The 10,901-nt window shown below is 41.8% G+C and overlaps 1 protein-coding gene across 1 annotated transcript in view; it reads left to right on the top strand.

Annotated features, from left to right (window-relative positions):
- The window catches only part of RHOBTB3 (Rho-related BTB domain containing 3), a gene marked incomplete at both ends in the record, with an annotated part of 16,938 nt that extends 6,503 nt beyond the window's left edge, over window positions 1-10,435 (top strand). The window contains 7 exons of the mRNA XM_009874637.1: window positions 1,695-1,887; window positions 3,599-3,750; window positions 5,739-5,850; window positions 6,685-7,020; window positions 9,017-9,126; window positions 9,818-9,820; window positions 10,324-10,435. Coding sequence (XP_009872939.1) covers window positions 1,695-1,887; window positions 3,599-3,750; window positions 5,739-5,850; window positions 6,685-7,020; window positions 9,017-9,126; window positions 9,818-9,820; window positions 10,324-10,435 — 1,018 coding nt within the window. The remainder of the gene's footprint in view (window positions 1-1,694; window positions 1,888-3,598; window positions 3,751-5,738; window positions 5,851-6,684; window positions 7,021-9,016; window positions 9,127-9,817; window positions 9,821-10,323) is intronic.
- Window positions 10,436-10,901: the final 466 nt, after the last annotated feature.

Genomic DNA, 10,901 nt, shown 5'->3' with positions numbered 1-10,901 from the left:
GTTTTTTTTTTTTTTTTTTTTTTACTGCGTGATGCTCTCCTTGGAGAGCCAGGATGAGGGCTGGGGCCAGAGCAGGGTGTTCATCAGACACCTGGTGTCCTGTTTTCTGCTGCTGGTGGAGCTGGTGTCTGGATGGAGCCACAGCTCGGCGCATTCTGCTGTGTAGTAGATCTGTCCTCTGCTGTAGGTCAGGACTAGGTTTATGGTGAAACTAAAGGCAAGAGTGAGAGTTGGTTTTTTTTTTTGCTTGGCCATGGCTCTGTAGACAATCACAAAAAACTTAGAAAACTTCCCAAAGTCTTCCTGTTTTGTAACATGACATGGTGTCATCATGCACCATTGTAAAATGGAGGGGGCTACAAATGAAGTACAAACATACCACTGCATGTAAAAAGCCCCACATATCACATTCCATGGGAAGTTTCCATAAACATTTTTTATTATCACTGCTCAGATTTGTGGTGGAGGTCTTCTGTGTTTTTTGTGCCTGTGTTCTAGACCGTACTGGTGATGCTGCTGGTTATCAAAGAGCTCACAGAGCTGGAAATGTGTGCACCGGGGCTGAGCTGGAAGCCAGGCAGGTGAAAGGAGCTTACAAAGGAAGAGCCTTTCTATCTGCAGCCTGAAACAAGTGAACAGGCTATATTGATTTTTTTGGTTGGATTGTATTTTTCTCTTAAACCTTTGTCATGTTAAATGTATGCAACTCTATGAAAAAGTCTCTGTGGAGATGCTCATCAGCTAAAACATATTAAAGCTGTCCCTTGAAAACTCTCAATTTTTGCCTGTCTTTGTGATCAGCTTCTGAGTATTCTCACCCACCTGGCTGTCTCAAAGTGCTGTAGATGATAGTCCTGCTTCTATGGGTGCTGAACTTGTGTTTATGTGTTAACTTTATATGCCTAGCACAGCCTGAATGATTCTGGTAGAGGTTTTCTTTAACCTGGGATTATAGTAGTCTCTGAGTTAACTGGAAAAAATGAAAATAAAAAGGATAGTGCTCTTAAAGATCTTACCAAAATGGAGAATCATGGAATAGCTATTCCTGATAGTTTGTGAGTTGTGATTTTCTTATTGTAGAACAAGTATTAAAGAAATTAATGGCAACACCTATTATACCTTATTCCCTGACTTAATTCTTTGTAAAGACAAGACTTGAATTTGGTATAGAGTCATAGAATCGTTGACGAATGGAAAAGACCCTTAAGATCATTGAGTCCGACCATTAACCCAACATAGACAAGCCCACCACTAACCCATGTCCCTGAGCACCACATCTACCCGGCTTCTAAATCCTTCCAGGGGTGGTGACTCCACCATTGCCCTGGGCAGCCTGTGCCAGGGCTTGGCAACACTTTCCATGAAGAAATTCTTCCTAATATCCTTAACTTAACTTAACTTCCCCTGGTGCAACTTGACACCATTTACTCTCATCCCATCGCTTGTTCCTTGGAAGAAGAGACCGGCCCCACCTCTCTGCTCTCTCCTGTCAGGGAGCTGCATCTTGTTCTCCAGGAAATTATAAAGCATGAGTTCTGCTCTTTGATGCATGTCTTTAAATAAGAGATCAAATTGTCAGTTAAAAATAATTTTGTAAGGCTTTGCTTTAAGAATGCTGAACAATTCACCTTTTATTTTGTAGACTGGAAGTTCTTAATCAGTGGGTTTTTTTGTTGTTTTTTTTTTCCATTTAGGACATATTTGACAGTGACTGGTACACCTCTCGCAGTCTTATTGGAGGAGCTGATATTATTGTGATCAAATACTCTGTCAATGACAAGACTTTATTTCAAGAGTTAAGGGACAGTTATGTCCCAATGATAAAAAAAGCATTAAACCACTGCTCAGTTCCAGTAATAATTTCTGCTGTCGGTGCAAGAAAAAACGGTATGTATCCAGTCTCTTGAGTTAAAAATCTCACTTGGAAGTCAAATATGCTGCAGTTTTGGTAGAAGCTGATTGTTTTTCGAAGTTGCTGACAGAAACAATTAATCTCTCAGGATGACAGTAATATGTGTGTGCATTATGGCTCCATAGACTTGTGTAGACTTGTGTGCTGGCAGGAACATTATTCTTAATTAACCCTCACAATGAAAAGCCTCCTGTCCTGTTTTAAGCTCTGCAACGACCCTTCTTGTGGAAAGAAAACCACAGGTACTGACAGGACGAATGCACAGGCTTTCTTTCCAGGTGCTTTTGCCGTGTGGTTTTCTTGATTTTCATGTGGTCTTATTCGGTCACAGGGCCTGATTTTTAAAAATTTTTGGTTATTTCGAAGATAATGAATGCAAAATTTGAGCATGGGAGTTGTATTTTACAAGTTTGACTAGAGCAAGTGTTTCTGAGCATCCTTTCAGCTGTGAATAAGGGACGTGATGAATGCAGGTGTGAACATCTATATTATAATGTGTAAAGAAATATTAACCCATACGAAGAGTGTCTTTTCTGGACATAATACTCAGTTTTGCCAAGGTGTACTTATATATCTTTTTTCTCAGTGATTGAGAAGGGGCTGTTAAAGAGCTCTGTAACAAATAAATCTTCCTTTTAGAAATTCATTGGTAATGATTGAGTGTTTTTATGCTCTGATTTTTACAAGGGTAATAAATTTGCCATTTTAAAGGCAAGATCTTGCTAATGCTTGTCTTCTCCCATACCTTTTCTTACCCCTTTTTATAAAGCACACCTGTGTGACACTGCTACTAGTGTTTTTGTTTTCCTCTTTTTTTTCTTTTTTTTTTTTCCCCTATCTTCTTCCCTGAACACTGTGACCGTGGGAGAAGTCAGGCTCTCCAGCCTCGGTTTCTCTGTGGGACCTGCCTGAGCAGACTCTCTGCAGACACAGAGCCCTTTTGTTTCTAGGAGGTATTTGTGAACGCAGCAGTTTGCTCGTACAAATTACTAAGATCTTAATCCTCTGCGGCAGCAAATGGCGCTGCCAAAAGAAATAATATATGAAAAAATAAATCACTGCATTATTATGTTTTCCATAGGTCTGAGCAGAGGAAATCAACACTGAGGATGCTCAGCACATTTGAAAGCACATCCATGGCTGGGAAGTTCTTACCAGCAGAATCTTAAAAATATCTATTTTTGCTTAACACCCCCAAAAAAGTAATCATACTCTGCAGTATGTACTGCAGTGGAAATTTTCCCTTCTCTTTCTGTGCACACTTGCCCCTCCGTGATAATTAACCAAGCTTCAGGGTGACATTAATGAACGGTAACACTCGTGACACTTGTGCGTGTAAAGATAGCGTGGCCCGAACCCAAAGCTGGCTACTGGAAGTCCTGCTTGTCTTTTCCACCTTAGTAAAAAAGAATGTAAAATACTGCTCATGTAATGTACGCTGAGGTTTGTATAGCAGCTGGTATGATTAATAAAGCAGTTTTGATATGATTAATAAAATATGTATAAAATATATAAAGTATATAAAGTGTATAAAGTATATAGAGTATATAAAGTATATAAAATATATAAAATAGCCACGTTTCCATTTTCCCTCTTTGTTCTTTTCTAAATAACATGTCTTTGTGATTATTTAGGAAGAGTAGTGTTCTCCATTATTTGGCTTTTGCGTCACTTTTTTTCTCCCAGGAGTGCCTTGCACCTGCCCGCTGTGCACCTCGGACAGGAGGAGCTGCGTCACCACCTCAGACGGAGTACAGCTGGCCAAGGAACTAGGAGCCACTTACCTCGAACTGCATGCTCTGAATGACTTCTATGTCCAGAAGTACTTTGGAGGAGTGGTGAGCGAGGAACCAGATTTAAAAGATGTGTAGACGTGTGTCTCAGGGATGTGGTTTAATGGTGGGCCTGGCAGTGGTGGCTTGATGGTTGCACTTAAAGGTCTTTTCCAACCTAAGTGATCCCATGGTTCTAGTGTGAGGGTGATTGCCCAAAGAAGCTGTGGATGCCTCATCCCAGCAGTGCCCGAGGCCAGGTTGGACGGGGCTTGGAGCAACCTGCTCTGCTGGGAGGGGTCCCTGCCCAGGCCATGGGCATGAAACTGAGTGATCTTCAGGGTCTCTTCCAACCCAAACCATCCTGTGATTCTAGCTGAGTTGGCAGTACCGAGGTTGCTTCAGTTTCAACTATCTTCTAGGAACGTTTAGGAATGTCATATTACACACTGCAATAATTCTTCCCCCTTCCCCTGCCCCACCCCAGATCCTATTCTTTTACCTTGCTGGGATGGGTTAATCAAAACCCAACTGGATGAGGCACTTGAAAACTCATCCCACTTTCAGCATAGTAGTGGGTGACCTCCACAGGGTCCTTCTGGCCTGAACTATTCTGGTATCTCTCATTTTAATTGCTCAAACTCCCGTGGCTCTTCTACTTGCAAAGCGAGACAGGTAAGATTGTTGACTTGCTTGATTTCTTAGCTTTTTCACAGATGTCCCACCACCAGCAAGCTTCTTCTTTTTTCCACTCTCCTGAAGACAGAGAAGCCCATTGAGCAGTTTCTAAATACTCTTTCAGATTTACTTGTCTCCTCCATGAAAGTATTTCACACTAGTATTTAATTTGCAGTTTTATGAGGTGTTTTAAATTTGGCCTTTTTTTTCAGCCTTTTGGTTACTTTACTGGTGGCATTTGGATTTGAACAACGAAATGCAGTTCTTTTGGCACAGTAATTCACATTTTTATTTACCATTGTAAAGACCAGACATTGTGCTGGTGTGTACATACTACATGTATTTTCCATGGGATTTGATAGTAGTTTGGAACATCTGGCAACACAGTTAGCCATTTTTTATTGGATCCATTCATTCTCAACTGAAAACAAAAAATCCACTCAACATCTTGTCTGGCCAGAATATTTTTTTAGTATTCAGAAAGCACTATATGTGCTCAGTAATACATTGGGTGGTTTAAGACCCGCATTAACTGGAACCAAACCACCCTTTGTGCCTCTTCATTCCCATAAAAGGGACTTTTTCCTCTCAGTGATGATGCTTATAATGTCACAGCAAAATGAACCTTGCCCACAAAGATGACCCTGCAGTGAAACTTTGTCAGAGGACACAGTGGTGGTGGTTAGCTGCAAGGTGAGGAGCTCATATATGGTTTTGTTATTTCCATCCCTTACATCTGATCACTATCCATCAAGTCTTACTCTTATCTGTAAGTCTGTAATTGGCATCTGTGGAAGTTGGTAAATTGAATATCTCTGTGCTCATCGTTTCTAGGAAGAATAAATACAAGAGGATTAACCACCATCATTTAAATCAGTTGTGCTAATTCCAGCTGCATTTGATGTCTTCTCCTGGTGGAGTGTGGGGACTCTGCTGGGTGGTGCTTCATCCTAGCAGGACCTTCAGTCCTGCAGGCAGCACTTGCTCCTTAATTTATCTTTATTTATTTTCTTAGAGCTGTTTGGTTTTGTTTTCCAATCCATAAGTCTCTCTGCCTTATTCCCTTTTACTCTTCCCCTTTGGGGAGGGAGAATCATAGAATGGCCTAGGTTGGAAGGGACCTTAGAGATCATTTTAATCCAACCTCCCTGTTATGGGCAGGGACGCCACCTCTCGACTAGGCCAGGCAACACGTGGGGACCGAGTGGGAATCAAACCCGCGACCTCGGTGTTGGTCCTTGTTGCCAGCACCGGTGCTCAAACTACAGAGCATCTCTAATTTGTTTAGAGCCAGCCCAGCCCTAACCCTTGACAGCTTGATGTCTAAGTTGTTCTTAAATAATTCAGATTTCTTAAAAAAACATTTCATGTTTTAGCTGGAGTATTTTATGATCCAAAGTTTGAATCAGAAGTCGTCTGAAAAAGTAAAGAAAATGAAAAAGACGCAGAAGTGCCATCGAGTTCAACCACCTCAGCTTGAACAGCCAGGTGCTCACTGATGTCTGCTCCCTTGTATTGCTCGTTACGTGTGTCGTGTTCCCTGCACAATTAACATTTTGTAGTCATTAACTGTGAGCTGTGCTATCTGTGGCCAACTATTCTGGTTATGTTGCTCTAGTGTCATCATTTAATTAATTTGAGGAGAGTCATGAACCGATATTTGCGATTGCAATGGACTTCTGGTTCATTTTAGGCAAGAATAATGGGGGTGGTTTTCTGGTGCAGTTGAAAAAGTGCAAAGGTGGATTAATAAAAACTTTAGATAAAAGCTTTACAGGCAGACTGTAAAAGTCACTACATCATGTTGTTTGTTACTCTACGACATGATCAAGTAATTTTAAATTGCAGCACACAAAACGAGAGCTGTACACCCCTGCAAGTGATTTACTGCGTGTGATCTCTGAGCATCTAGTGCATTTATTCGGTAAATTAATTAGTGACAAGTCGTTGCCTCTAGAAATGTAGTTGTCTCTTCTAACAGGTACTGGAAATTCACTCGGGTCCTTTAGGTCTGGGAGTCACAGGCAAGGTGTCTTTTAAATTTAAGTGCCTAAAGAGGTTTGGTTAAAGGACGGACACTTTTACTAGACTAACAGATGGACACTTTTACTGAGCTACGTGTCTCTTGTATTTCTTACTTTACTATACTAAGTATTCCATTTTTGGAGAACTTCACTAAGCATGCTCAAATGACACATAAGAAACATTACCTGAATACCTCTCTCCTAAAGTTGTCCTCCATTTGATCAGGTCACTGAGAACAGTGTTGTCCGGTGGTTAATCCTTCCTTCCGTTCTACAGCCGACTCGTTATCTCCCACAGAAAAGATGCCGATCCTGAAGGGCGAAGCCTCTCAGTATGACGCGGACCTGCACAGCCTCCTCTGCTGCTGCCCCTGCGCCGATGTGGCCTTCTGCTCCGAGGACCTCAGCACGGCGGTGGAGGCTCACAAGGTCATCCTCTGCTCTGTCAGCCACCTCTTCATGCTGCTCTTCGAAGTGAAGAGCCCTGCCGAGATACGAGATGACTCCATCCTGGGGATGGCCCGGAGCCTCTTTGAGGTGGAGACGGGAGACACCGGATCCCCTGTGAGAGTGGTGGTGAAGGACTCGATTTTCTGCTCCTGCCTCCCAGACATCCTTCACTTCATCTATTCAGGTACCTGCTGGGAATATGTCCCATTACTCATTTCTCAAACAGGCTGAGGGAGCTGAAATTGTTCAGCCTGGAGAAGACAAGACTCTGGGGGGACCTTATCACTCCTGCAGTGCCTGAAGGGAACCTTCAGGGAGGCTGGGGAGGGACTTTTTACAAGAGTGTCCAGTGATAGGACAAGGAGAGATGGATTTAAATTGAAGAAGAATGGGTTTAGATTGGATCTTAGGAAGAAGTTCTTCAGTGCGAGGGTGACAAGACTGTGGAACAGATTGCCCAGAGAGGCTGTGGCTGCCCCCTCCCTGGAGATGTCCAAGGCCAGGTTGGATGAGGCCCTGAGCAACCTGGGCTGGTTAAGAGCATCCCTGCCCATGGCAGGGAGTGGGATTAGATGATCTCTGAGGTCCCTTCCAACCTAAGACATTCCAGGATTCTGTGATTCTGTGATGTCTCCTGAAGAAATACCCACATCACTCTGAGAAAAGGTACTTTTGCTGTTGGGACATGATGTCAGAGAATCACAGTCACATAATCAAAGAATCGTGGAATCACAGAGTCATGGAACCATGAAATCATGGAATCATAGAATCATAGGATGGTTTGGGTTGGAAGGGACCATAAAACCTATCCAGTTTCAAGCCCCTGCCATGAACAGGGACACTTCCCACCAGACCAGGTTGCTCAAGGTCCTCCCACGTCACTACATCTGTTTCATCCCTTGTGATTAGTACAAACGACATCTACATCAAAAAAACCCTTCGCCAGAATTCAGTTAAAAAATTGGTCGTCATTCCAGATCTAATTAACATAAACTAAGATCTAATTAACATAAACTAAGTATTTCTTCTCCACTGAAAAAGACTGGACCAGGCTGCACAGGGCAGTAGTTGAATCTCCATCCCTGGCTGTGTTTAAATGCTGTCCAGATGTGGTGCTCAGGGATGTTGTTTGGAAGTGGGGCTGGCAGAGCTAGATAACACTTGGACTTGGTGATCTTGAAGGTCTTTTCCAACCGGGATGATTCTATGACACTTATAATCTGACTGATCGAAGTCCATAAGCAGACATCAAAAATATTCAAAAGCTTTGCCAAAAAAAAAAAAAAGAAGTTAGAGAGTTTGAGACAGATTCAAATCCCAGCCTTTTGAAATATTCAGAATGCTTGCATGTTCTAAACACATTGACCGGAGTACAGGGTAGCTTAAGAAAACTCAAGTGGTTTCTCTTCTGTGTGCAGTGTTGCTGAGGAGAAAACAGTGAGGACAAGGGCTCTGGAACGTTTAATGAATTTTACTACCAGTTCAGTACAGACAACAACTTCACCTGCCTAATGCCAGCTGTCTGTTAAAATGTCACAGATATTTTTCTGACTTTTCAAATGTTGTTTAGGAGTCCTCAGGTAAAAGAGAATTTTTATTTTATTTTCTGGAAGTGTGTGTATATATATATGTTATATACAAATCAACAAGATTTTTAATGATGAATTCTCGTTTTGACAGTAATTAAAAAAAGCCACAAATAATTATAATATCAGAATTACCTATATTACCTATAAAAAAGCTTAGTCAGTACATGCCCAACATACAGAAATGATTTCTGCTTTAGTAGCAAAGACGTGTTTTTGAAGACACAAGGGAGGTTCCTTCAGCTTTCATTTAGACGTTGTACACTGAAAATATCCCTTTCCGTTCTCTCCAAGCCTGTGCCACAGATAAAGAACAGATGCGCAAGTTTTTCAGTGTGGATAGATGTTTTTAAATTTTATTTATTGGTGACATGAATAGGGGATTAAACTTGGAATTTTAGCCAGTGACAGTAAGTGCCATATCCTCATCTGTTACCATTTACAACGTGTCTTGCCGTTCCTAAGCAAAGATCTGACTGAATTGTGTGCAAAAAACCACAGTTTCTGCAAGATCTTCTTGGCATTGCTGTCACTTCTGTGCCTGCCAAAGCCTGAGCCTTGCTTGTTGATATTCCAGCTTTTTTCTTGTGGCAGGTGCTTTCCAGTGGGAGCGATTAGAAGAGGATATAAAAAAAAAGCTGAAGGATCCAGAAAAAACTGAACAAGTGCTTGAGAAGGTTAAATGTATCCTGAAAACTCCAGGGGTGACTGTGAGTATTAGTTAAGTCTTAAGTTCTTGGGGAATTGTTTTATAGACAAGATTTCCTTGTCAGTCTTTGTTTTAAACCCTCCTTGGCTTTTATTACTTTGCCAGTGGGTGCAAAATTCAAGCACAGAGATGCTGACCCTACTGTGCATAATTAATCAGTAATCGGTAAAAAAAGCACACAAGTTGGTATCCTAGAAGGATTACTCCTATTCACAGCTTTGCACATTGTCTAACAACATGATTATGTGCTGCTAATTCTCATGTAATAGCGGCTGCCCAGGAAAGCTTTGCTTTCCTGAATATGTGCCAAAAGTTGTGCTTCTGCAGCAAACCAGGCGAGGTGGCTTCTCTTGTAAGTGCTGTGATGTGGAAAGCTGTCTGTAACTCAGTATTTTTAACTCAGCAGGTGAATTCCTAATAAAACGTAATTTATGCCACGTTATTCTGACAACTAAAAGTTGCGATACAGATTTGGTTTTAGCAGCCATTTGCTTGTGGAGCTTATGCAGTTCCTGGTATATTAACAGAATATAATTAATATAGCATAACATAACATGATATAGCAACATAACATAACATAATAAAGACTAAAAAGTTACTTAGCTGTTTTAAGCTTCTGACCGCTCAGTTGTAGCCTTGCCTGCCCCAAGTGTCCGCAGCTCAGATGTTCATAGGATTGGACGTAGAAAGTCCTGAAATCTTTTAAGATCAGCCTGGGTTGCTGTTTCTTTTGTTTGTTTGGTTGGATTTTAAATGCATTTGGGGTGCTTTTGTTTTACATTTAAAAGTTTTTCTGTAAAGACATAGAAATTAATTGTGATTTTTCTTGACAAAGTTAAAAAATAATTAGGTAAGACATTCACCATAAATTCAACCTCATCTGGATTTCACTTCTGCAATGTGATTTTGATGTCTTTTTCCTTTTGGTAGCTTTAGATTCCATTTTTAAAGCAAGGGAAAAAAAACAGAACTGAAAAACTGATGGGAAACGCTGGGTTTTAGAGGGTCTTGGCTCTATCATGTTGGGATTATTGTAAGAGAAGTCTACACTTCAGCCTGCAAGCTACCTCTGCGGAGGCAGCATCAGGACCAAAGGCCGTTGCTTAGTTTTCCTCTGCAAATGGTGCCTCATAATTTTTTATTCTGTGGGCAGCTATACATGGCAGCGCTCTATTAATAATTTTTTCTGCAGCTAAGCACAGTGAAGGACTGCAGATCTCGCCGGATGAAACGTCTGTATAATACTTCTCTGAGGCTGTTCTTTAACACGCCTGTCCTCGCTGATGTCATCTTCAAAATACAAGGTATGGTACCTCTGCTCGTGGGCACTGCTGCCCCTCCAGCTTTGCCCTCTCTGCAGGAAGGTGGGAAATGGAGGTGGCTATATTTTACTTTTTTGTCAGAACTAATATCAGGGAGACCTTATTGCTTGAAAGGAGGTTGTAGAAAGGTGGGGTTTGGTCTGTTCTTCCTAGTGGCGAGTGATAGGATGAGGGGAAATGGATTTAAATTGTGCCAGGGGAGGTTCAGGTTGGATATGGGGAAGAATTTCTATACTGAAAGGGTTGTCAGCCATTGGAACAGACTGCCCAGGGAGGGGGTTGAGCCACCGTCCCTGGAGGGGTTTAAGAGACGGGTGGATGTTGTGCTGAGGGACTTGGGTTAGTGGTGTTGATAGGGCTGGGACAAAGGTTGGACTTCATGAAGTTCTCTTCCAGCTGAAACTGTTCAATGTACCGTCAGCAAGTTCGCTGATGGTACGAAACTGGG

Source organism: Apaloderma vittatum, unplaced genomic scaffold (genome assembly GCF_000703405.1).
Source record: "Apaloderma vittatum isolate BGI_N311 unplaced genomic scaffold, ASM70340v1 scaffold4448, whole genome shotgun sequence".
NCBI lineage: Eukaryota > Metazoa > Chordata > Aves > Trogoniformes > Trogonidae > Apaloderma > Apaloderma vittatum.
Note: the sequence above shows the minus strand (reverse complement) of the source record. Positions and strands in the feature narration are given on the sequence as shown.